General features: G+C 38.5%; 1 protein-coding gene across 1 annotated transcript in view; it reads right to left on the bottom strand.

Moving 5' to 3' along the window:
• MYO7B (myosin VIIB) overlaps window positions 1–27,979 on the bottom strand; it is a 152,651-nt gene that overhangs the window by 29,846 nt on the left and 94,826 nt on the right. The window contains exons 25-35 of the mRNA XM_074214928.1: window positions 25,790–25,867; window positions 22,299–22,426; window positions 20,986–21,112; window positions 19,456–19,575; window positions 17,354–17,527; window positions 14,935–15,162; window positions 8,792–8,959; window positions 6,478–6,595; window positions 6,243–6,369; window positions 3,645–3,814; window positions 1,866–2,047 (exon numbers count right to left, since the gene is read on the bottom strand). Coding sequence (XP_074071029.1) covers window positions 1,866–2,047; window positions 3,645–3,814; window positions 6,243–6,369; window positions 6,478–6,595; window positions 8,792–8,959; window positions 14,935–15,162; window positions 17,354–17,527; window positions 19,456–19,575; window positions 20,986–21,112; window positions 22,299–22,426; window positions 25,790–25,867 — 1,620 coding nt within the window. The remainder of the gene's footprint in view (window positions 1–1,865; window positions 2,048–3,644; window positions 3,815–6,242; window positions 6,370–6,477; window positions 6,596–8,791; window positions 8,960–14,934; window positions 15,163–17,353; window positions 17,528–19,455; window positions 19,576–20,985; window positions 21,113–22,298; window positions 22,427–25,789; window positions 25,868–27,979) is intronic.

The raw sequence follows: 27,979 nt of genomic DNA on the forward strand, positions 1-27,979 counted from the left end.
TGTTATGGTCAGTGTCTGCTTTCACTCCATTAGGATATGTTTGCTTACTGTAAGTAATATAACATAATCTGGTTTTATGTACCTCTTTTATTGTTATTTGAGTATTAAATGCATGCAATATTAAACTACCTTTCAAGTATATCTTTCTGTATACTTAAAATGATCATTAGGGCAGAGAACCCATTGTTAATTTATTTGAATACCACCACTGTTTAGAGCCCCTAGTTTCATTTAAGGTTAAGGCACTACTTTCTAAAGAATTGCTTTCCCAATTCTCCATTAGAATTTCCATTGATGCTACTTCCTCCACTCCCTTTTTTGTGCCCCTCCCCACAAAGACCTTGTATTTATTTTGCATATAACCTGTTGCCTCCACTAGTAGAACATAAAGTTCATAAGGGCAGGAATTATTTCATTCTTGTCTCTGTATTCTTATTGCTTAAATCCCAAACTCATAGTAGATTCTTAATAAATACTGTTGATTGAGAGATTAACAAACTTTCCACCGGTTTTTAGTCTTTAGACCAGCCCCCATGAAAAGGGATGACTACTGTGGAATCACTCTGAAGGGTTAAAAATGATATATGAATGCATTGTTCTTTGGCAGTGAGATGGAGGTACTAGATTTAAAGCCAGGAGAGTCTGGTTTAATTCTCTTCCATTTACTAGCTATGTGATAATAGCACAGTCACTAACCTCTCTGAACTTTACTATCCTAATCTGTAAAATGGGGACAACAACACAGTGTTCTCTATATTGCTACCCTTTTAATGTTTAATTTTTGAGTATGGGTCTGGGGGTGATGAGGACTCTAAAGGAAGTTGAAGCAACTTCAGGGGAAGAGAACCACTCTCAGCTATGGTGTCCAGATTCCCAGCCATCACTGTCCAGATTCCCAGCCATCACTGTCCAGCTCTGTCCTCCTCACAAAAGGAGGTTTAACCTGCAGGAAATAAAGCCTCAGAGAAAATAGGGACCTCCTTTTTCCATCTCCACCATGAGGAATAGGCTCTTCAGGCAATACTAAGAATACCACCTTTGTCTCTAGAATTCCAAACTAGGAAGAGTTTTAGTCATCTGATCCAATCTCTTGTGTTCAGATGGTGAATGAAAGGGAGTGGAAAGAACTGAGGGACATGAGTTTTAGTGCTTTAGTTTCTCTATTTGCATTGATCATGGACAATCACTTTCCTTCTCTGCATTTGTGTTGATTTCCTTATCTGAATGGGAAAGGAGAGTTAAACTGGATGATTCAAAGGTCCCTTCTAGCCCTGATATTCTATATCTATGAATAATGACGATATTTAGGACTGTTAACAGTCCCTTTTGGTTTTTTTTAAAACCAGTCACTTTTGATCTCCTTCACAGTTCTAAGGACTGTGAGTTCAGAGATCTCAAAGCTTTTGATCTTGGCATCATCTGGGTGAAACAAAAAAGACATTGACCTAGGCAAAAGTCAGAAAAATGTCCCCTGACACGGAACCACTCTCTATTCCTACCTTGTGAAAAAAAAAAGTGTGTTAGGGCTAGGGACATACAATGGGCGGTAGAAAAGGTGATGGGGAGAGGCACAAAACTGGGGCCCTAGAGAAGGGGTGACAAAATGAATATAGCTCCAAGATCTTGCCCACAGGTAAAAAAAAATAGCAGATAGTTCTGCTTTACATTTAACTCTGCAGGGTATAATGGAAGAGGTTCTAAGACCTGTGTCAAGTCCTAACTTTGTCACTAATTTGTTGTATGACTGGGTATGTCACTTCAAAGCTCTGAGCGTAACTTCATCTGTAAAACAAGGATAAATACCTTTGAGTGTTCAAGGTAGTAAGAGAGTTTTGAGAAGCACAAATGTAAGAGATCATCATTACCATCAACTGGGAAGTGGGCTTCACAACGGTGGGAATGATATAGATGTTTTCAAAGGATACTACTCCAGTCTTGTTCGTCCTATCATTGTGGGCCATGATCCAGTTGCCATCAGACATCGTATCTTCATCTTTGGTCAGGATCAACAAATCTCCTCTTTTATGCATCAGGATGGTGGGGTCATCTGGAAGCCCAAAGATAATCACAGATTAGTGTCTACCTGAAAAGATGCACTCTCTCAATGGGATAGGGAAGCATAAGTAGGAGGGAGATGGATGTTGCTAGCACACTATCTCCTGAAAATTAAGAGGAGAAAATAGTGATAATAGTTTCCATCTAGGTCGTTGGGATCCCTCTTTAGAAGGGATAGAGTTATATTGGTTCTCATTTCACCTCTTTCCTACAGTATTAGAAGTCTAGAGAGTCTTCCAGACACTTCTATCTGTGAACCATCATCCTTATCATCTTCAGAATTCACCTCTCCTAGACAATGTTTTGTCATTGTCCTTATTCTGAACCCTTCCTTTCTTTGCAGTCCATGGTACTTCCCCAACTATTTCAGTCCCTTCTTCTCCTGTTTGGACCTCTCTATCATTCTTATAGGCAACTAGGTGGTATACAATTAGAAATCCTGGACTTGAAGTTGGGAAGACCTACCTAAGTTCAAACTTGGCCTCAAACATTTTACTAGCTGAGATAATATTTCTAAAGTGCTTTGCCAACATTAAATTGCTACATGAATGCTAGCTGTTGAACACCTATATGTTCAAGACCTATATGTTCAAGTGTCTTGTTTCCTCAACTAGACAATAAACTATGGAAGGGACAATGTCCTATACTTCTTTTTTATTAGCTATTGGAACAAGGGATGGAGACTTCCAGGCCTATATTCTTTCTGTTTTATACTAGATGTAGACTGCTTCTTACTTTTAAGTATCTACTATATACTCTGCCCTGATGTCTGACATTGCTTGATGATGACTTTTGCCATAGAGAACCAGCAGGAAGGCCAAGGTAAATTCAGAAGAAGTTGGAGGGGAGGGCTTCATCCAAGAGTTGCAGAGGCCGTCAGAACACTGTTACAAGTCCAGAGAACTTTTTTTTTGGCCACAATCAACCCCATATTTAAGTAGAATGAAGGTTTTCTGAGGAAAGGAATTATGTTGTTTTTACACCCCCAGTGACTTACTTATAGAAGGGATTAAGTAAATGTTTCTTGAATTGAATTGTTAAATTGACCTCAGTATTGAATCCTCATCCCAGAGATCTGACCTTTCTCTAGATCCCTTCAGACTTCATGAATGCAAGTTATAACTTTATTCTTTTTTTTTTTTTTAGTTTTGTGTTCTTTTTTTTTTTGCAAGGCAATGGGGTTAAGTGGCTTGCCCAAGGCCACACAGCTGGGTAATTATTAAGTGTCTGAGGCCAGATTTGAACTCAGGTACTCCTGACTCCAAGGCCGGTGCTCTATCCACTGCACCACCTAGCTGCCCCTATAACTTTATTCTTAATGAAAAAAAAAGAAGTTTTTTACCTTGGACCCTTCAGCTCTATGAACTTTTTTTGATTACTGAAATGCTTCTGGCTCCCATCTGGTCAGGAACTTTATGAGTATGAATGTTCCCCGACCCCATTCCACCAGTCCCACTCCTACCCCCCCAACCTCAACTGTCTGCCAAACCAAGAAGGCTTCAACCAGCATCATGGACTCATCAGCCCATTGCAGGGTCTGCCCCTGCCCAGCACCTCACCCCTCTCCCTGTTTCCTAGAAGCAGGGTACCTGTGGATTTTGTATCTCTTATGGCCATAGCATATACGGATCTCTTCTTCAGACCCTCCAGGAACATGCCCACTAGCTCAGCGATGATTACACTCTCACCAGAGACAAATACATATTCCTCTGTCTTCAAGGTGTACAGGGTGAAATTCTGCTTAAACACCTGGGTTTCCCTGTGGATAAGAATGTTGGTTATCACTAAGGTCAAGAACTAACTTTGGCTTCAGAGTAAGATAATTACTCTCCATTATCTAGTCTGAGTATGTGAATGATTCAATCTAGGAACTCTCCTGATATTAGATTGTTTTATTTAAAGATTTACCAGACTATTATTTAGGCCTGGTTGCTTACTTCTCTTTACAGAGTCTAAGTTATTTCCTGCTTTCTCTAGTAAAGGAAAGGAGAAAAATAAAAGGGGAGAAATTTCTATTCATCAAATTTGGGAGCACTACTCAAAAAAAATTCTGGCCAGAGATAACATAGAAAGAATTAGTTAAAATGGTATCAGAACAGAAGTCAAAAAGGAAAGGTGAAAGACAATGCTTATAAAAGTAGGAGAGAAGGAAGGTGTCAGTAAAAGAACACTAGGTTTGAATCCTGGCTCTGGTATTGCTAGGTGACCATGGGCAAGTCCTTTCATCAATTTGAGCCCCAATTTTTTATCTGTAAAATGAGGATAATAACAATTTTACTAAATACATGTAATCCTTTAACTCCTGGGATGGTGGCTGGAGAAGGTTGCCATAGAAATGTCAGACTCCAGAAATGACCATATAGACACTGTACTAGACTTCACCCATTTCAGAACTCTGGAGAGAGGCTGCTTCAGAATTATGGGGTGCTTGTTCCTGGTGCCCACCCTGCTCAGTCAGGTAGGAAGAGACAGGAGGAATAGGAATCTGATCCTCCTGGCATCTGATGTTTCATATATTATTTATCCCCATAGCATCTGATGTTTCTTTCCTGACCAGGTCTCCTCTTATTATCATGTTTGACTATAAATAAAATATCTTGATTGTATGGCTATTGCCAGTACAAATTAAGATTTGGGAAGAAGTTTTTCATGTCTTTAATTTCTAGGAAATTTCTTTTAGGGAGGTGGATGGTGGTGGGTATGTATTCTGTTCTCACAAGCAAGAGAGCTGTTTTATAGCATATTCCCTTTCCATAGCTCCGGTTCAGAGAGGAAAACACTTGAGTGGGAACTCTTGGGGCTTAGCCTTGTGGGGTGAATGATAAATTTCTGATGGGCTTATGAGAAACAGAGGCTAATATTCTGGTCAATACCATGATCCAAGACAATTCTGAAAAACTCATAATGAAAACTCAGAGAAAAAAAATTGATAAACTCTGAGCGGAGACTGTGGCATATTTTTTTCACTTTATTTTCCTTGCTTTTTTTGCAAAACAAAATGGCAAAACGGAAATGTTTTTCACATGACTGATATCATTTTACTTGCCTTGTCAATAAGTGAGGAAATCCTAGAAGTCCTAGAAGGAAAAAGTGAATTTGTAGCTAAAAATTTGAAAAATAATGTTAAAAATAAATAAGCAATAATTTTTAGGGGGGGGGAAGAAGAAATGGAGATTAAGTGATTGAAGTGACCTAAAATTGATGGTATTGGCCCTTGGGGATATCCCTTAACAAAACTGTGAAGTTTAGTAACATGTGTGTTCTTCACCTATCGGTCTCTATTTCAGCATCCTCTTCTATCCAGGTTCTATGTTTCCAATACCTTTATATTGCCACAACTATCCTGAGCATGAAGAAAGATCTGATCAATTTATTCATATTGAAGTGTCAGGGATTTGATGTGCTACCACTTCTTCCTAGGGCATCTGTATTTTAATGCAAACCTGGAAATAATAGTGGTTAAGCAAAAGAAATGAAGCTCAGAAGAAGGATAATTATTTTGGGGTGGCGATAGGTAGGGTAGAAATTTTGAATACTCCTCTGTGAGGGAAAGCTCCAGATTGAAAAAGTTCAGTAATCACAGCTGACCAATGGGTCTCCCTATGCAGTTACTACCTCTATCAATTCTAATTTATTCAAGGAATTGAGAAAGTCAATGCCCCTACTATCCCTATCCATGAAGTCCATCTCATCATAGGATGATAGGATTTTTAGAACAGGAAATTACCTTAGAGGTCCTTTAGTCTGGAGTTCCTGGTGGGACTCTTTTTTGGTGAGTTCTTTCCATAGCCTGCATTTTGGGAAAGAGCCCCAGACTATCTATCCAGCCCTGATTCTTCAGACTTAAGCTATCATTATGTCCCAATTAAAGCCTCTTTCTCTCCTCTCCTCACCTTTCAGCTCCCCTTTTATGTATTGCCTTCCTTTATCAAAATACAAACTTTTTGAGGGCAGAAACCATCCTTCTTTTTGCTTGTTTTTATATCTACAGTCCTTAGCAGCCTCTAGCATACTGCAAGTGCCTAATATGTTTGTTAATGGACTAATTTAATTCAATCCCTTTATTTTACAGCTAAGAGAACTGAGACCCAGAGAGATTAAATCTTTTGCCCAAGAATACTCAGGTTGCCTTACCACTCCAAAGATACATAGCAGGTAAAGACCTCTTTTTGGCTCAGGGCACTAACCTGTTGGTGACTATTCCAGTAATCTCAGGGAAAGTGAGGTCCAGAAGTTTCTTCTCTGATTTGTCAAGGAAGCAGAGACCTTTCCAGTTAATAGCCAAAATCAGCTGAGTCTTTGGCAGGTTGGGCCCTGGAAATGGGATGACATAGTCCTTATGAATACTGGGAAAAGGTGCCCTGATTCAGTTCACCCCCCCTCCTCTGCTTCTCTTTCCCTTTCCCAATTAACTGCCATTACCTGAAAATTTGTTAACTTCATAAAACTTGGAAAAGAGTAGAGGCCACTGAAAACAAACCATTGTCACAATTTGTTCCTTTACCAATAGTGGAGAGGAGCGATTCTGGATGTAGGGAGCCTAAAATAGAGAAAACATCTTCTGTGATACTCAACAGATGCACTCTTATTTACATTTTTATTCATTTATACAGTAACTCATTTATTCATTCATTTACTTATTTATTCATCAAATATTTGTGGAATTGGCTTATGTAAGACATACTCTGGGAGACACAAGCATTTATTAAACATGCATTTTGACCATGTATCTTCCAAGTAGGAAAACTCCTTTATGTGGGCCCTATAAGCTCTTTATGGAGTTTCATTACTTGTAAAGTTACAGTCATAATTAGTTGTTTAGAAAATGACTGTATCTCTCAGGATATTTGGTACATAAAAATCATTCCATAAATATTTGTTGAATAAATGAATGAATAAATAAATAGGTGAATTTCATCTAGCCTGTGGAACAAGTATCAAAAAGTACATTGTCTACAATATAGATTTAAAAATCTTTGGTGCCAGCATCTGAGAGGACCACAAGATGAAGATCTAAGTTCATGAAATTTTTTTTGTGTACACACTCCTAGAACAAACACATGTTTCCCTTTCTTTGTGTTTTTGTTTTGTTTGCTATGTTCCTAAGGTTTTGTTTTACTGTTTTCTTCTCCTTGGATATTGTTCTGTGTCTGATCTCTGTGTATATGTTTAGCTGTCCTTTTTCTGTTTGTTTTTTCCCCTGTATTTCCTCTTTCTCTTAACTTTTGCCCATTCCTAACTCTTTTCTTCATTTCCTTGCCTCACTTTCTATCTTCTTTAGAAAATAGAGCATAGGCCAGCTAGGTGGCACAGTGGATAGAGTGCCGGCCCTCAGGAGTACCTGAGTTCAAATCCAGCCTCAGACACTCAATTACCTAGCTGTGTGGCCCTGAGCAAGCCACTTAACCCCATTTGCCTTGCAAAAACCTAAAGAAAAATAGAGCATAGAACTGGTCTATATTATATGTTATACTTGTTAGATAGAATTTCAGTTTTCTATTCTTATTTTAAAAGGAGACAAATGAAACATTTTGCCTTTATATTAACCTTGAATTATGTTTCCCTTGTAGACTAGTACCTTTGAAAAACATTCTTATTACTTCTCTAGGAGAGCTAAAAATGATGTGATCCTTACCCTCGATGTACTTCCTATTTATAATTATACAGTGTGTGTGTGTGTGTGTGTGTGTGTGTGTGTGTGTGTGTGTGTGTGTGTGTGTGTTGGTGCAAAATACTAGTGACATTTCAGAATTGTCTGGAATTTAAGTTCATTCAAGAGAGAAAGAGGTGGTTTTGTTGTTCAACCATTTCAATCATGTCTGATTCTTTGTGACCCCATTAGAGGTTTTCTTTTCATAGATACTGGAATAGTTTGCCACTTTATTCTCTGGTTCATTTTCTAGCTGAGTCAAATAGATTAAGTGTTTTGTCCAGGGTCACACATCTAAAAAGGCTAGATTTGAACTCAGGTCCTACTGACCCCAGGCCTGGTGCTCTATCCACTTTGCCTTCTACTTGCCCCAATGACATGGGGTTAGCTAGGGAACCAAAGGCCTATAACTTGCTTGCCCTGTGAAGAGAGTCAAATTGGAAAGAGCATTTTAGTTCAAATTTAAATCTATTTGGATATTCTATCTCTTGGACTTTTTTACCTGACCTTAGCTCAAATTTTCCTGATTTGTTCTAGGGTCTTGATTTCATAAGACCACCCCCACCCCAGCTTCTTGGTTTCCTCGTGATAGTTTCCTTGACAATAGACTTTATTCTCATGAATGGAACTGGATTATCTCTTCCTCTCTAAATGAGATCTTAGCATTCTGGACCTATACCATAGACTAGACTGACCTTTTAGTATTGGGGTTCAAACCATGGAGCACTCCTGGCCATAGCCTCTGAGTAAAACCAGGTGAGTCTGAAAGACACAGTATGCTTCTCTAGCAGACAAAATGATAACAGAGATGTTTATATGGTTTATATTTTCCTTTCCCTTCTTTACTATTGCTATTGGTAGTTGATTTCTCTGGCCCACAGGGATCTCACCCCTTACATTTGAACACACACACACACACACACACACACACACACACACATATATGCTTATTACTTAATCTGGTGACATCCTTTGCTATAAGCAATGTCACATCATCACCGGAACTCTCTAGAGTGTTCAGAGTATAGCAAGTCTTAAAATTGGAATTGAATAGAGTAGAACTGGTGGCCATCTGGAGGTTCTGACCTTTGCGCAGGCTGTAGTCACAAGGTTGACCCACTGTTCCTGTGACTTTGTCTTGAGCACCTTCCCAGGGATGCAAGTGGGAAGGGTCTTTTGGATGTCACTGCTCTGAATGGAGCTCCCAAATTCAATGTAGCAATGTTTGGCTACCACATCCACCAGGTCCTCCTCCTGTAAAAGTTCAAATGGTCATCAATAGCCTGATGGAGAAGTGGGGAGAAAAGGTTCTTTCCCTCTCTAAGCCTTATTCATTTCTCCTCTTGGAGCCCATACTCAATTCAACTTAAATCAGCTGTTCATCACTATTTCCTGTAATCAGTATGGATCCAATTAAAGTAGAAGGTGAAAATAGGTAGGGCAAGAAGCCCAGCCAAAAATATGCCTTGGAGAGGTCATTTGACCCACCCTACTGCCTCCTAGTAGGACTATCTGCCCCCCAAACAATCTCAGACAGAAAAAGACAATGTGTTAATCAGGACCTATAATTCAGATAGCAATTGCTACCTATAGACTCAGACATATTGTGGTCCTTATTCAAACTTATTGATGCTCTGATAACCGTTCTAGAGAAATAAAATATATTGGTGTGTATTAGGCTGAGGCTCTTTCAGATACCAGAGACCAGCTGCTTTCCCCATCCAGGAAGACCAGATAACTTAATATAGACTTCACTTGGGTCCCAAGGCCCTCTAAAACCTAGTTATGGAATCATAAATGTTAGATCTCAAAGAATCTTTGTTATTATCAAGACCAACCCTATGGATAAGAGAGGGAATGTTTAACCCAAAATCAGATAGCAGGGTCAAAATAGAATAAAGATTAGAATCAAGGCCATTCAACTCAGTTTCCTTCTCTTGCTCAAACTCTTGCTTTAGCCAGGTCAGTTTTTAGGTACACATCCATGTTTCGTGGTTTGTTTGTTCTCATCTTCTGGGTACTTGCTTATGTTATTTTTAAATCTTCTTTGGCTTCTCCCTCACCCAAATTTTAACCAGCCCACATTAAAGTCTATCTCTCCATGAAGCCTTCTTTGATTATTTCAGCCCATGCCAATTATGAACTCCTATTGAACCTCTAATTGGAATCCCATGATATAACACTGGTTTATAGTATTCTCTAAAATTTATTGTAAGTCTTGTCCAGCCTTATCCAGCAGCAAATTGATCCATCTAACTGTGACAGTGTTACCTGAGAGGAATAAGTCTAGTTGAACCTTTGGTTCAATAAGATACCAGCATTTGTGGGGTGGCAGCTCAGATTAGCTGCAGAGTCCCTTGTTTATCACTGACCTCATGCCTTGAAGTGAACTTTGGAAAGATTCTTCAGAGAAAGAAAGGACATTGAAGTCCTGCTGTTCCCTTTGACCAGATGTATTCCCTATATGTATGTCTTCTGAGAATTTAGTTCACCCTTCATTCCTCCATTCAAACTTTACGTGTCTTTGTGGGAGAAAGCACCCAGATTTTATGGGATAAATACTTTATTATTCCTATTGTTCCTATGTCATTTGATTTCATGTAATCTCCTGATTTGGCCTGCCTGCTAGCGAGGAAGAGAGGCACCTTCCTTTGAACTCAAAACTGCCTAAAGCCTTGAGAAAACTCAACCAAACTCTTAAGGATAATAATAGCCACCCATTCTCATTCCTCAATCATTAACATACTCCTAGCCTCTAGTACCCTCCCCATCCCAGTGATTCTGAATTTCTCCTTGTCATTCAAACCTGTGCTCTGCTCCTCAACCTCCAAGCCTTTATTCTATCTCCCCCAACTCAATCCAGCCAAGATGCCACTCTAAAGTTATCCATTCCTTCTATTTTGCTCTCTGGAACTCCTACTCTATTAGTAACAAACTTGTTTTCACCTTACATCTTTTCCTTTCTCATTCCTTTTACCTTCTGGTTCCCATTGAGTCTTGGCTGCCTCCAGATGATATACATTCCTGGGGTGACCTTCCCAGCATTGGTGGCACTTTCACTCAAATCTCCCACTCACTGGTTGAGGTGGAGAATTGGAATATTCTTAGCTCCCCACTGACATTTTTATGCTTTCCCTCTACTATCATCAATTAATAACCCCTCCTCCTTTGAGGTTCACTTAATCCATATTCATCTCCCAATCTAAAATTCTGTTAGTTGTTATCAACCATAATCCAGGATACTTTCTTTCCCTCATGAATTACTGCCTGGCTCCCAATCTTTCCATCTCAACTCTTGTCCTCATGGAAGGAAACTTCAACATACATATTCAATATACATATGTTCTCTAAAACACACTAATCTCTTAGCTCTCCAACTTATTCATAATAATACTATAGATAGCATTAATGTAGCATTGGGTACTATTCTAAGTACTTTATAATTATTTTCTCATTTGATTCTCACAGCCCTGGGAAATTGGTGCTATTATTAATCCCCATCTTAAAGTTGAGGAACCTGAGACAGACTGAGGTTAAGCAACTTACCCAGGGTCACAGTCAGTGTCTAAGGCAGGATTTGAACTTAGATCTCCTACACTCTAGGCCCAGGACTCTATCCATTACATCATTTCCCATAACCTATTCCCTTCCCCCAACTTCAACACATAGAGTCCGTCATTCCTTTGAGCTTGCCATCACCCATAAATGCACCACCTCCATCTTCATGAGCTCCACAATTCCTTTATCTGATCATAATCTGTTGTCATTCTACTTCTCTTTCTGCCTTCCACTCCCCCATTATATTCTTGAATCCTTACATTCCTCAATTCTTTCCCAAGTCAACAACCCTGCAGACTATATTTTCCTCACTTCTCTAGCTTGACCTCCTAATGAAGAAGTCCTCTTCTCCCTCCCTTACTTCCTTATCCCATTACTGATCCTACCCTGCCAAACCTAAGCCTAGAATTACCCCTACCACCCATTGTCTTTGCTCTTATTCACAGACTGCTGAAAGACATTGGAAAAAAACACAAAACTGTGATGACTGGGTTCATAAAAAAATTAATTATAACTGGATTCTTTTCGTAGCAAAAGAATCCTTTTATCCCTCCATCCCCAAATGACTCACTATCCCATTCACCACAATAGGTTTTCTAAAACTTTTTTGTCCCTCATCAAACCTTTCATAGTTCCCCTTTTTCCTTTCCTTATCAGCTGAGAAGTTTGTCTCATATTTCACTGGAAAAATTGAGGCCATTCACCTAGAGCTCCATCTTCCTCATCTTATATCATTCAGATGCTTTCTGCCACTATTTCTTCTTCCACCTGTCTCACATAAATAGATGAACCTTGTAATTAATTTTTTTTTTTTGGTGAGGGGAGGCAATTGAGGTTAAGTGACTTGCTCAGGGTCATACAGCTAATAAGTGTGTCCTTTGAACTTAGGCCCTCCTGATTTCAGAGTCAATGCTCTCTCCATTAAGTCACCTAGCTCTCCTGACCTCATTTTCAAGACAAACTTCTCTTCCTGCACAAGTGGTCCCATTCCATGCTCTGTCAGATTGCCCTTTCAATTATTTCCTCTCTCTCACTTATCTTCATTCACTCCCTGCCTACTGGCTTTTCCCCCCACTCCTAACAAACAGGTTCATTTCTCTCCTATCCTCAAAAATCTCTCACTTGTCCATCTGTTCCCTGTAATCATCATCCCATTTCTCTCAAACATTTTGTGACTAAATTCCTTGAGAAGTTCATCTACATAGGTGTCTCCATTTTCTCTCCTCTCACTCTCTTCTTAGCTTTTTTATACTCTGGCTTCCAACCTCATTTTTCAATTGAAACTGCAGTCTCCAAAATTACCAATGGTTTGTCTCCTAGTTGCCAAATCCAATGACCCACAATCCTCATTCCTCTTGATCTCTCTGTTACCTTGGACACCATTAATCACCTTCTAGGTTTTCTTAATACTGCTTTCTCCTGTCTAACCACAACTTCTCAGGTTCCTTTGCTGAATCTTACTCTAAGTTATATCCACTAACCTTGGGTATTTCCCCTAAGCACTGTTCTAGATCCTCTTCTCTTCTCCCTCTATACTACTTTGTTTAGTGATCTCAACTTCCATATATTCAATAGTATAATTATAATCTCTATACCATGATTCTCAGATCGGTTTATCCAAATCCTAACCTTTTCCCTAATCTTCAGATTTCATAACTCTAACTGCCTATTAGGCAGCTCAAATGGAATGTCACATGCACATCTTTTTTTTTCAAAAAATCTTTTTTTATTTATTTATGTATTTTTGACACATTTTTTGAGTTCCAAATTCTCTTCTCCCCTCTAGGCCCTCCCCAACTCACTAAGAAGGAAAACAAAATGAAGCTCATTACATATGTGAAATCATGCAAAACATATTTCCATAACACCCATGTTACAAAAAAACCAAGAAAAATAAAGTGAGAAAAGCATACACATCTTAAATTCAACATATGCAAAGCTGAACTCATTATCTTTCCTCCTAAACCCTTCCTTCTTTGCAATTTAACTATTACTGCTGAGGGTACCACCATCTTCCCAATCATCCAGGCTCACAACCTAGGTGCTGTCCTTGACTCTGCCCTCCTCTCAATAGCTCTCCTACCACCATACTGAATCTATTGCCAAGTCCTGCTGTTTCTATATAACATTTCTCTTATGTACCTTCTTTTCTCCTCTGACATTGTCACCATTCTGATCCAGGTTCTGAAGTCTTATTGGATTATTGCAATAACCTTCTGGTTGGTCTCTCTCTACCCCAAGTATTTCCCCACTCTAGTTCATCTTCCACTAAGCTGTCAAAAAGATATCCTAAAGGGAGATACCAATTGTGTAATCACTCTGTTCAATTAAACTAAATGTTATTTCCAGGATCAAATGGAAAATCCTCCATTTGGGGTTCAAAATCTTTTCTAATTTGGTTTATTCTTACCTTGCTAGTCTTCTTACTCCTTCTTCTTTTTATGTATTCTGCAGTTCAGTGACACTGGCTGTTTCTCATCAAACATTTTATCTCCTGACTGGCCACTTTTCCTGGGTTATCTCCCATGACTGGAATGCTCTCACTCCTCATCTTAGTTTTCTGGCTTTCTTCAAATTTCATCTGAATCCCACCTTTTATTTGAGGCCTTTCTTGATTGCCCTTAATGCTAGTATTTAACTTGTGCTGATTGCCTCTAATATATTTATGTCTATATCTTATTTGTACATAGTTGTTTGCATTTCATAATAGGTCTTTAACAAATGTTTGTTGACTAATTGATTCTACTAGTGGATTGTTAATGAGAAGCATCCTAGCAAGGAACTGTGAGAAGTCATCATCCACAAGATTAATTCCAAGGTAGCTTTTACCACTTTGGGGTCCCAACCTGCCGGTATGAATGCAAGTTTAGAGAGTGGTACAGGAGGGATACAACATGAGTATATCTATCAATCTATCTAGATATACATGTGCATATATATACACATATTTAATGTGTCCATGTTGTTTCCATCATATAGAATGCAAACTTCTTGATGTCAGAACCTTTCTTCATATTTTAAATCACTAGACCTTAGCAGAATACTTAGCACATGGTAAGTGCTTAATAAATACTTATTGATTGTTATTGGTCAACTTTTATTCTCAAAAAGAACTAATAATGTCAGGAGGATAATGGCTTGACTTGCAAATAAATTGGACTTTAGTGAGGCAGGGCTGTGCAAAGTCACCAGTCTCATGCTCTCCCCTAGAGTCCCAGGAGTTTAGTGGCAAGACTCAGGTCAAGAAGACTGACCATGGCCCCAAATGTAGTGGAGACCCTGGTGTTTTTAAGCTAAGGACTTTCCTAGGACACATTTTGTCTGAGATAAAGTCCATTGAATAATTAAAGGCTAGGTAGGAACTGAACAAAGATGATTTCGTTTGTCTTCATAAGAGTTAATCTGGGTGAGGAAGCCCTTCAGAGATTCTGGTCAGAACAGGAAATAATTACTATTTGTACTTACTCCAGCCATCAAAACCCAAATAATGAGGCTTGGTGGGATTTATAATTGGTTAATCAGTGAAACTCATATGAGTTTAAAGATATAGATAATCACAATAGACTTTGACAAATTCTGATTTTCTTTTGGAGCTAAATTTCAAGAAATCATAAATGAAAAACTACATGAGACAAGAGTTGATTGATTGATTGCTTCAAAGAATCCCCTACCTTCTCCAAGGGATACTCTCCAAACCGGAATCCTCGTATAATCTGGTGATAAATGAGCACTGTGCTGATGGGATCATACTTGAAGTCATGCCATGGAGTGAAGATTTCTTTTCTGAAGAAGAAACGCCAAGGGGACTGGCGTTCATTCTCACCCTTCTCCTTGGTCAATTGTTCACACTGGGAGATAGCATCCATCAAATGATCACGCCCTCCACCTAATGACCAGACCTGGGGAACAGAGAGTCTCACACAGGGGATGGGCCTGAGATACAATCAGCCTTTCACTAGTTGGAGGAAAAAATGTTCAAAGATTTCTTGCTTTTTTAGTTCAGTATCTCTCACACTCTCCCTCTCTCCCTCCTTCCTTCCCTTTCTCTTTGTTTTTGTCTCTCTGTCTCTTCTTTCCTCTCTCTGTCTCTGTGTGTGTGTTGTGTGTGTGTGTGTGTGTGTGTCACATATAGGAAAAGGGCACTGGATTTAAAGTTTAAAATCTTGAATGCTCACTGTGTGTGAAAACACACCTGTAAGATGTATACATACATATATGCCTATATCATGGAATCTTGAGATTTCAGAGTTATAGATCATTTAGTCAACCACTTCATTTTTCTACTGAGACTTAGAGAGAGGAAATGATATGTTCAAAATTATACAACCAGAAATGGCAGGGCTAGAATTTAGACCCAGGAATCACAGCTTAAAAGCCAGGGCTGTTTCTGCTCCATCATGCTGCTTCCCTTATGTACATATGTACACATATCCATGTACGAACATGGCACAAAGCCATATACACAATGTGTAACCAATTCAGGAAAATTGCAGTGACATTTGTTTCCAAGGACTTTCCACTTTAAATTTGAGCACATTTTTAAAAAAGTTTTTGCAAGGCAATGAGGGGTTAAAATGACTAACCCAAGGTCACACAGCTAGGTAATTATTAATCATTTGAGACTACATTTGAACTTAGGTCCTCCTGACTCTATGTTCTATCCACTGCTTCACGTCTTTTACTCTTTGATAGTCTGCTTCTTCCCAACTCCCTACTTATTCTCTCATGTGCTTTCAATTTCTTGCCACTAAATTTTCTCTGTCAAAGACTGCTCTCCTGAAAGGACTTGAAAAATTGAAGTCTGAATGACTGAGAGTGGCTTCACCTGCCACCCTCCTGGGGATGTTTTCATATGGGGAGGTACCTTCATTGAAAGTAATGACTATCAGGGCAGCTAGGTGGCGCAGTGGATACAGCATGGCCCTGGAGTCAGGAGGACCTGAGTTCAAATGTGATCTCAGACACTTGATAACTGCCTAGCTGTGCGGCAAGTCACTTAAACCCCACTGCCTTGAACTCCCCCCCCCAAAAAAAGTATGACTATCTCATGGTAAAATTTAAAGGGCAATGGGAGGAATGGTTTTGCAGAAGAGAACTTCCAAAAGACAAGATGAAGGAAGTGAAGTACTTTCTGCTACATAAGTCTAGATCTTCTTACAGAGATATAATAGCCCAAGTCTATCCAAAACCTCATTAGATTTACAGAATGTTAGAACTTCCAAAGATCATCTAGTCTAGGGCCCTCATTTTACAGATAAGAAGCTGAAACTCAAAGAGAGGACATGTCAATACCTTTGAAAAAGGATTGTTATCTGGATAAATGTGAAGTTGGTTATATTGTAAAATGCTCAAAATGAAACTATTAGGAAGTACTATGAAACATTCAGATTTAAAAATTTTTATTTTGACTAGTCCTAAATTGTAGGACTTTGTTTCAGCAGGATTTTGCTTGCTCTGACCATCAGAAGTCAAATTAAATAATGTAATTGGTTTTGAATGACCAGCAACGTCTCTCCCCACTTGGCCAGAGTTTATTCCTCTAATCAGAGGTCTGCAAATAGACCAGTTTGCACATTGGGGTTGTGACACACCACCTAAAAATGAATTTGACCTAATATCTTTGGATATAAAAAATATAAAAAGGATTTGATATGTGGTATATGGATATAAATGTGTGTATCCAAGTGTTAGGGTAACTGAATATGAAGAAATATGGATATGAGGGTATGTGAGAGGAATCTGTTTTAAAGAATGTGAGCATCAATATAGAGAATAGTTGTCTGGACAGGACGGTGCCTGAGTGTGAAAGTGTCTGGTGAAGAGTTATCTGGATGTGGGATTTGTAGGTACCTAGGTATGTGGCGACTAGGGAGGGGATATCTGAGTCAGGGTAGAGGGAGGGTCGAGCATAGAATGTCTGATAGGTATAAAGGTAGGAAGAAATCTAGACAACTTTTGGGGTCCCTTCAAACTCTTACATTTTGTGGGTCTGTATCAGAAAAAAAGGATGTTTGTGTATGTGCATGAGTGTGTGTGTGTATTGTGTGTGTGTGTATGTGTTGTGTGTAGGTGTAGAAATAAACATATTACCTTGTCATATACAGCAATGAAAAGGGAAAACCCAAAGAGATCCTTCAGGTGCAGTTTATCAGCTATATGCTGGCAGACTTCCTTGGAGGATGAGGCAGAGTCAGCTGTAATCGTCAGACTTTCCCCGTTCATCAGGGTGACATTGAAAGGAATTCGAGTCTTGGACTTGACTGCCTGAAAGAAAGTCGCCAGAGTAGATTAGGACTCCCAGCCACATTTTGAGGGGGGCTGATGTCAAAGACCCCCAGAGTCCTTCCAACTTGTGTGCATTATGAATAGTTTTGTAAATCCCTCAACCTGATGAGATTTTAGTTTGCTCTTGGGAGTGCACCATCCTATCAACAGTGACCAGAAATGGTCTCCTCCACTTCCATTGACTTCTCCTGCCTCATCTTCCTTGTAGCCTGTGAATATTCAACTACAAACTCTCTGAGGATGTACACACCTCTTGCATCCTCCAGAACATCCCACAAAGCAGCTACTCACTGAATATTTGTTGAAGAGAAAAAAAAAATATAAAAATAGATTTACATCTGAAGAACATACTATACTAATAAGGATATTCATATCCATTATCTCTTCACAAATTTCCTTAATAAACAAAGAAAACAAATCCCCAGACTTTAAATGCCCCAAGACATTTGAGGGTGCCAGAAAGGATCATCTATTGAAAGAGATTTTCTGGTTTCTATTTCCTTAAAATAATAATAATGGTTATTTTTATAGCAGGCCTTTATATACGACTTTAAGGGAGGCACAAAAGCAGGATTATGATGCAGTGGACACAGTACTAGACTTGGAGTCAGGAAGACGAGTTCAAATACTGCCTCAGACCCTTACTAACTGTGTGATCCTAGGCAAGTCATTTAACTTTTGTCTACCTCAGTTTCCTCATCTGTAAAAAATGAACAATAATAGCACCATCTCCCAGAGTTACTGTGAGAACAAAATGAGTACTATAGAAATACTAGCTATTATTATTATTTAAGGTTTGCAAAGCATATTACATGTAGTTAGCCCATTTAACCCTCTAAGATTACTATGAGAGTAGGTGCTATTATTTTCAGCATTTTTTCAGAGGAGAGAAATAAGGAATTCAAATAAGTTTATCCAGGATCACATAGCCAGCTAAGTGACAGGAGCAGGATCTAAATTCAGGAACTTGGTTCCTTCTTATTATTTAGACAGTTTTCAAGTTCTAATGAAGCAATTTCTTGAGCCTCTCTTAATTTTTCAATTAATAAGTCATTTTATTTCCCTCCCAAATTAAAAAAAAAAGAACAACAAAATCCCTTGCATAACAAAATGGCACAGTTAAAACAAATCCTTGTTTTGACCTTGTCCAAAAATGTATGTGACATATTGTATTCCTCTCTTTTTTGTTTCCTCATCAGTCCTCTTAATTAAATGACTTTGCTAATGGAGACTTATTATAGTGTGGTGGTAGAGGGTGTTTCATTGGTGGAACTTGAAATGACTGTAATTTGCCTAACTGATTATTTAGAACAGCCACACTGGTAAGTAACAAGGGATTCCAGTTTCCAAATTCTTATCCAACTGTCCCAGTTCCTACTTAAACTGGGTTAGTTTTATTCTTCCTCCTTGTATTTGCAGAATCTAGCATGGTGCTGACCATAGAGCAGATCTTGAATAGATATATGATTGATAATCTGAGGGACCACCTACCCTTTGGAAACATCTTGGTCTTTTTTCCTTCCTTCCCCTCCCTGGAAATTACCTGGAAAACTACATGACTTCCCTCTGGGGTTTTGGGTAGAGGACACACACTTGGAAGAATGATGAATCTTGAGGAAATACTATGAAGGACACAGGACTAGAAGAGATCATGTGGGTAGACACTTCTCCCCCTTTACCTTGTCATCACTACCGACTGAAGGCTAGTAGGAGGCTTCTCTGGAAATGTGTAATGTGGGATCTTCTGGTATAGGAAGCCTCTGATGGAGTCTCTTCATGGGGAGACAACATTTTTCCCCTCCACTTGAAGATGCCATTGAGGGCATTCTGAGCATATGCCAAATCTCCATTACCAATCTAGTCCTCCCTCCCAGCCCCCAGCAGCTGTCCCAGATGATGGCTCCTACCTGGAGCTCTAGTGAGTTGGGAGGCTCACTCCTCACTCCATTGGCATAGGTCCGCTTCAGTCGCTCTGTACAGAAGGATTTGTAGCCTGCTGGTCCTTTGCTGATGAAGTTTAGCAGGTACTGAAAGAACAAAGGATAGAGGACAGTGAAGGCAGGAGGCAACTAAAATAAAGCCAGGAACTCTGCAGAGCAATATCTAATGCCTCCCAATCCAAATCAGAAACATCACTGTGAGGGTCTCAGTTCTAGTCAGTTCTCAGATGGCCAACAAATGCAAAAATTATAATAGTTAACATTTACCTAGTGCTCACAATTTGTCAGCCCTTGTGTTAAGCACTTTACAAGTATTAATTCTTGTGATCTCCACAATAATCTTGGGAGATAAGTACCATTATTATCTCAATTTTGCAAATGAAGTAACTGAGACAAACAGAGGTTAAATGATTTACCCAGGGTCACACAGATAGTAAATATCTAAAGCTAGATTTGAACTCATGCCTTTCTTCATCATGTCACTTAGTTAACCAAGAATGAGACAACTTCCAATTAACTTATATTGGACATTAATATAGTTAGAGGCAGCTAGATAAATCAGTGGATAGAATCCTGGACCTGGAGTCAGAAGACCTGAGTTCAAATCCAACCTCAGACAATTATTAGCATTAGGATCCTGGGCAAGTCAATCAACCTCTGTTTACCTTAATCCACTAGAGAAGGAAATGACAAAACACTGCAGTGATCTTTGCCAAGTAAACCCCATGGATAGTATTGGCATACTATGGTCCATCAGGTCACAAATAGTTGGACTCAACTGAATGACTGATCAACAACAAAAGAGTTTTACATTTGTGATGTTGTTTTATCTTCATGATTCCATGAGGTAGCTTACTCTGGTATTACTATCCTATTTAGTTAAGGAGGAAACAGAGAATTTAAATGATTTGTCTGATGTCACAGAACAAGGTCCTCAAAGGTCTGGAAATGAAGGTGACATATTTTGTTCCCTATTCAATAAGCTTTCCAATATACCATGCTGATTCTCAGTTTCAGATTGTTTGTAATTCTTTCTTGGGGACAGGGGAAAAAAGAGGAAAAACAGAAGAATTACCTTCTTAGTTATATTCTACAGTATTAAAATGAATTTTCATTGCTTTGGTCCTTTTTCTCCTTTCTAAAGCAACAAATGGCAACTATTTCAAGTTTTTCCCACCTGGGATCAAGGCTGATTATAGCTTGCCCACAGGATTTTTAGAGTCCTGTCAGTCATAGGAATATAGGATTTAAAACTGGATGTCATCTAAGAAAGCATCTAGTCTAAGCCTCTCATTGTAGATGAGAGAACTAAAACCAAAGGGTTTGTTCAGGGTCTTATAGGTGTTATGAAACAGAATTAAGATTCAAACCCAGTTCCTTTGATTCCAAAGTTATTTTTATCTTCACTATACTATGGTTCCAAGTAACTCCAGAGTCTTGGGCTTCCTAGAGGTGAAAGTCCTCTGCCCTGCCTCCCAAGAAGCCAGGAAATTGTACCTTCATAAACTTCTCTGAAGGAGGGAAACAGCCAAGGCAAAGACACAGCAGAATCCACCCTCTTGCAAAACTGCTCTTGTTGTAGTTCTCAGACAGCTGTTTGCAGATTTGGCAGAAGATTTCATCTCTGTAAGAGACACAGAAGTGATGGGCTTAGAACTGGCTGAATGTTGGGTATCAGAATGTTAAACCTGGTCCCAGTTCATTTAAAGGTGAAGACACGGAGTCTCAGGGACTTGCCCAAGGAAATAGAATTATTTCTTTTGGTGAGGGGAGACTTGAGAGGTCAGAATGGTCCAGTTCACTCATTTCATAAATGAGGAAACTGAGTCCCAGAATGGGGTAGAAGTGACTTGTCCAAGGTTACACTCTGAGTCACGGTTGTACTTTCTGAAAGCTTTGCACAAACCAAACTTCTGTAAAGTAAATTTTATATTAAATTCCCAAGGTTAGTTATTATAAGTTAGTTATTACAAGAGACCCATCAATGGCCCCTTCCCTTAAGTCAAGAATCCTTCTATGATAATCACTCCCTTAATCCATCTGTTCTGGAAAACAACAACTGAAGCCTGCATTTCTATACCTCTTTAAGATTTGCAAAGTGTTTTACACATGCCATTTAGCTTCCTCTTCACAGAAACCCTATATGGTGGGTGGCACACTTATCTATATTTTAGAGTTGAGGAAACTGAGGCTGTATGCCCAGGGTCATACAATTAGTAAGCACTTGAGAAAAAGATTGAAGTTCAGCTCTTCCTGACTCTTGATCACACTACACCACCTAGCTGACTTAAAAATAAGATTTTTTTTGTATGTCAGATTGCTTATAGTAGAACAAGTATAGATATTTTTGTTGTAATGAAGCATAATCTATAGTTAAATATCAGGGAACAGGGGAAACTGCTCTGGTCTGTGTGTTCTAGTTTTCCAGAGCTACAGGAAGGTAGACAGGGGTATGATGGTAAATGTTTATTAACCAACTAATAACCAACAAATGTACCCACAACACACTTTGAAGCTTAATCTGCTCTTCATTTCATCTTCTCTAATCACTTTCTTAAGTATAGACAGTCAAGAAAAACATTAAATTGACCTTTGATTTGTAGTTTGCTTATTTCTGAAGTGTCAATGCTTACTGAAAATTCTCTTATCCACTCTTCTAAGCAGTACATACTGGCCCCAGCATACCTCTGAATGGAGAGTAGGGAAGAAGAACTAAAGGATAGTAGCTATAGGGTGAGAGGTGGCAGGAAGATGATGTTAGGAGACTGACCTTTCATAGAGTTGAGAAGACAGAGCAGAAGGTCACTAACCTGATATTGGGCCGTTGGATAGCATTCCTGATGATGAAGTGTACCTTTTCCAGATTGGACATCGGTCGTTCTGTGATAGGACTTTCTTCCTCAAAGGCTTCTTCTCCAACACTCAACTTGCTTGTCACCTAAAACCCAGGGTTGGAGTAGGAAGCAGGATAAAGGGGGAGAAACACAAGAGGAAATCTCTTCTAGAGAATCCTCTCCTCAGGACAAAGTTGCTGTATCCAGAAAGCCACGGAGATGACAATGTTTTTGTTTTGTTTTGTTTTGTTTTTCATTGTGCAGAGAAATACATCTGGGACAGGAGAGTGGGGGGAGGGGTTGCTCCATTGTGTAAAAATGAGGGAAGCAGAGCAAATATACAAACCTCCAGTTTTCCTGGAGTAACTAAGTGTGGTTAAAAATGTGAAGAGCCCATATCTCTTCAAAGACTCCCCAAACTGTCTGATTCTCTCAGTTTCTAAGGTCAGCATAGAACTTGTCCCTCTAAATGAAGATTCTAGATAGAAGTGGCCCTGCTTTCCCTTGACTAACTGGAAAGGTTCCCGAGTCATTCTGATACTTAGAATATAGTCCCGAAGTATGTATGGACTCTCTACAATCAGGATCCCATTCTTCCTCTCTAAATTTATCTTTCAGTTCTTTCTGATCAGCACTCACAGCTCCAGCTATCTTTGCTATTTACTATTCACTGTTCCTTTTTCCATTATGTCACATTCCACCTCAGTCCTATTCCCTTTCCTTTTCCCTATTTCTATTGATTTTCCTTCCTTTTTTCCTTTCCTTCCTTCACTCCTCCTTTCCTCTCTTCCTTTCTTCCTCCTTGCTTTCTTTATTTTCTTTTTTCTTAAGAGAAGAATGGCAATTTTGATCAATGCATAGCATGGAAACTATGTAAAGATTATCAGATTGCCTTCTATGGAGGGAAGGAAAGAGAAAGTAGGGTGGGGAAAAAGTGTAAAATTCAAAATCTTCTCAAAAATGATAGGTAGAAACTACTATTGTGTATAATTGGAAAACAAATAAAATATTTATATAAAAAGAAAAGAATGGAGAGGGGGAAAGGAATACATGTATGGTGGGGAAAGAATTTTTGGGGAAATTATTTCACAAAATCAGAGTGTGCAAGTAGAAATATACAAACAAGGTCAATGGAATGTAGGAGAATGGTTGACTTTTATCTAAATGGTCAAAAGAAGGAAGAATGTACACACATACACCCAGAGTTGTGTACAGAAATAAATTTCACACAGCAGAGAAATAGGAGGGAAAAGAGGTAAGGTGAATTACAGAGAGGGTAGATTAAGGGAAGGATTAGTCCTAAGCAAAACAAATTCTAAGAATATATAAAATATTTCTGACTCTTTTTGAGATGGTAAAGAATGAAAATCTTAGGCAATGCCCAAAATTGGGGAATAGATGAACAATTTATAGCGTATAAATATGAAGGAATACTATTGTGCTGAATCAGTGTAATGATTAACCATAATTCTAGAGGATTAATGATGAAACATACCACACATATCTTGATAGAGAGGCAAAAAGATTCAAAATGTAGAATAAGGCAATTTTTTTTGGACATGACCAGTGTAGAAGTTGTGCATATATATACATACATATATATATATATATATATATATATATATATATATATATACACACACACACACACACACACACACACTTTTTATCTATTATTTTTTTGAGACTTTGGGGTTTCTTGCAAAGATAATCAAGTGGTTTACTAGCTCATTTTATAGATGAGGAAACTGAGGTAATCTAGTGACTTGCCTAGGTCACATAGCTAATAAATGTCTGAGGCCAGATTTGAACTCAGGAAGGAAGAGGGTCTTCTTGACTCCAGGTTCATCAATTTTTGCACTATGGTGCCACTACACATACACAACATACACACACAAAGGCATGCATGCTCATGTGTGTACGTGTGTGTATTTTGTTTTTCAAGATGGAGAGATGGTATGAAGACAGATTTTAGCTGATTAAAGCAAAATATTAAAAAAAAACCCAAGTGATTGGATTAGAATGAAAACCCAGATCCTTGGATTCCTATACTCTGTCTATTATACCAAGCTCCCTCTCATTATTGTAAATTATTATTCAAATCATATCCCTTGTGGGTTGTTATTATCATTTATTAATACTGTTTGATTCTTGCTTTATGTAACTAAAACTTTGTCTAATCCAAAGAGTTTACTATAGAGGTTAGAGATGCTCTAGGGAGGCCAGATCATTGTAAAGAGTGCTTAGATCCTATCCAGTGCTTATTTTGGGTCCTCACAAAGATTGCATTTTGGATTCCCCCAAGACTAGAAGAGGGAGTGCATCGCTCTCTCTCTCCCTCTCTTTTGCTCTCTCTCTCTCCCTCTCTCTCTCTCTCTCTCCTTTCCCCTCCCTCCCCCTTCCCCCCCCCCCACATCTCTTTCTCACCAAATGCCCTAATAATTTTCTGTCTAAAACTATTTAACATTTTGGGGTTTGTTCTCATGAGCAACACCACCCTCCAAGCCCAGCTCAAATCCAAAACTTCCATGAAACCTCCCTTGAACACAAATGAGACTGCATCCAGAACAAATTTGTGTCCCAAAAGCACTATCTACATATGAGTTTTTGCTATTACCCTAGACTGTTTTCATTGAACTCTTTATCTTTTCGTGATCCCCTATTAGGCATCTATCATATAGTATCCAACATTGTTCTTCAACTCTACACAATAGTTTTATTTCCTTTACTTAAACTCTAAACACCTTGAGAGTAAGGATTGTGTTTTACTGTAGTCCTTACTTTTACTGTAGTCCAAATCTGGACACATAGTAGGGCTTCAATAATAATTCATAAATCATATTATAAATATTATATTATAATAAGTTATATATATATATATATATAATATTTATTGGATGGAACAAAATATCTCTTTCATGGTACCCTATGATTTTTTCCCCAAAGTCAAAAATTATCTTTGTGGATCTCAAATTTTTTCATCTCCATATTCTTTATGACTTGTCTGTTCTATAATTTGCCTAATTTTTTCTGTTCTCTCTCAACATTTGTTTTACCCAATTCTCTGGACTCTTAAGTTTGGTGGTGGTGAAGACCTGCTATTCAAAAAATATATATTCTTCTTTCTCATCTTTCTTATTGGGATTAGGAGAAAAGGAGTAGATGAATAGGGATGGACAGAGCAGCAAGCAAAACAATGTGAATTTAAATGTAAAGCACCTGGAAATTATTCTATTACCTTTTTCCTTCAATAGAAGCATCCTTGTCTTACAGATGAGAAAACTGAGGCCCAAAGAAATTAAGTGAATTAGCCATATCATGTGCAGATCAATGACAGAACGAGAATACACATCTACTCTTATGCTCTTTCCACTCTGCCCACAGTACCTACTAATAAATCAGGGAGGATATCTCTGGATAGCAAGGAAGTTATGGAATGGAGGCTAGCCACATCTTGCAGCCCTTACCTCTCCTGTCAACCTGGATGAACGCTTCAGCTTCATGGAAGAAATGTCTCTGTTGCTCTTCTTCCTCCATGTGGAATTCTGAGTAAGAAAAAAAAGAAGCCCAAGGGTGAAAGAGGTACATAGGTTTGGGAAGGGAAAAGATAGTGGGAGAAAGAAAATGAAATCCCTGATTGTGTGAAAGGAACCATTACAATAGAAACTTTTTTGTTGTTTTTGTTTTTTTTTTAAACCAATCCACAACCTCAGTCTCTGCTCTATTAATTGGTAAGTTCACAGGTTAGAACAATGGGTCAAGGAGGCTGGGTTTGATCAATTTAGTGTTTTTCTCTTTTGCTGCTGCAGACTGCATACTTGTATTCTTTACATCTTTTAAAATCCAACGCAAATGCCATTTTTCCCCAGAAAGTCTTACTGATCTCCTGTTCCTCCCATCAGTAATAACCAGTCCCCCTTAGAACTTTAGACTTCACATAGAACTGGTTTGTTTGCTTATTAACTCTTATTATATAATTGCATATTACAGTTATTTGTATTGCTTTTCATTCTTTTACTAGACAGTAAGCCCCAAGAGGACAGGATTCATGACTTTTTAAAATTCTATATTTCTCCTAGCATCTATAATTGAGTTCTACAAATAGGGGCATTTACTCTTTGTTGGGTATGTGTATGAATGTGTGTACATTTTGTATTATATTGTATGGTATGATATGACATGGTACTTTATATATCTATTAGTTTAGTTACAAACTAATTTTTTAGCATCTCTTCAAACTTAAACACATATATTCACACATGCATGTATTTATGAATGTATGTGTGTATGTATATGTATATAGAGAAATATTTTGTATATAAAATATTTATATTTAATAAATATTAAGTTGATATTTATTAAATATATATAAAATAAGATCTCATTCAACAAACTAATTTCCTAGCAATGATGTTGTCTCATAAATATTTACTGTTGATTACAAAGGAAAAGGAAACAGATGAGAGAATGCAGTCATCTTTACTACACTGCATCTCTATTACATCTCCCATCATTTTTCTCCACAAATTCAACATTTGTGCTAATAGTCTATCAAATATTGAAGTTAAGAGCATCACTATTCGCTATCTTCATTTCCACTTCCATTGTTGTATGGATACCTTAGACCTCATCATCCCTTGAATTTCTGCTCCAAGCTCAAGATCTTGAACTCAGAGCTCCCTTCACTATGAACACAATTGCCTCATCTTCTATTTCTTTCTCTTCCCCTCACCTACTGGCTCTGTTGCATATACTCATTGTAACCTCTTCTCCCTTGATGCCTTTCTATTCTTTCAGGCCATCAACCATATTCTGGACATATAGGATTTTCTAAATTTCTGCCCAGGATGGAACACAATGTCAATCCTTCTAATGATGAGCTTTGCCATTATCTCTAGAATCATTCATCCCTTTGATATTCTACTTTTGTCTACCAAATCAGTCTTCACTCTTTTGCCTTCACCAATTACCTCTCATCTAGACTATTGTTGTTGTTCAATCATGCCAGATTCTTCATGAGCCCATTTAGGGGTATCTACCTATTCTACCACTAAATAGCCCTTAGATCATTGTAGTACTTTTTTCATCAGCCTCCCTGCCTCAACCCCCTTCTCCATTCAGCTACCCAAACTGATTTTCCTAAAGCACACGTCTGTGTCACTCTCCACTTCTATAAACTTCAATGGCTCCCTGTTATCTCTAGGATAAAGTACATAACTCCTGTTTCACATTTAATCTTACAACCTTTTTCTAGCATTACCAGTTTTCATGACTTCTATGATTTAGTCACTTTAGCCTGCTTATTCTTTTTCATTCATGATGCTTTACTGTTATGTTCCTGTTAGACTAGCTGCTCAGGATGTGTTAGGTTCCTGCCAGCTAGCTTATCCTTACCCAGGTGAATGTTGAAGGGGTGGGAGATAAGGATGGAAAGTTCTCCAAGATCTCTGTTTATTAAAGCAAATACAAATGCTTAAATATCCTCCCCATCCCTGGTCCACTCCCACTCCTGTGGCACTCTACAATCAACCAGTAAATAACACTCTGGTGCTAGAGAACACCAGGTGATGAAATTTTATAGTACTCCCACACACAGCAGTCCCTTACACTTTACCATCAGTCTCTGTCTTTGAACTATTTTTTCCCATTCCTGGAAT

Source organism: Macrotis lagotis, chromosome 1 (genome assembly GCF_037893015.1).
Source record: "Macrotis lagotis isolate mMagLag1 chromosome 1, bilby.v1.9.chrom.fasta, whole genome shotgun sequence".
NCBI lineage: Eukaryota > Metazoa > Chordata > Mammalia > Peramelemorphia > Peramelidae > Macrotis > Macrotis lagotis.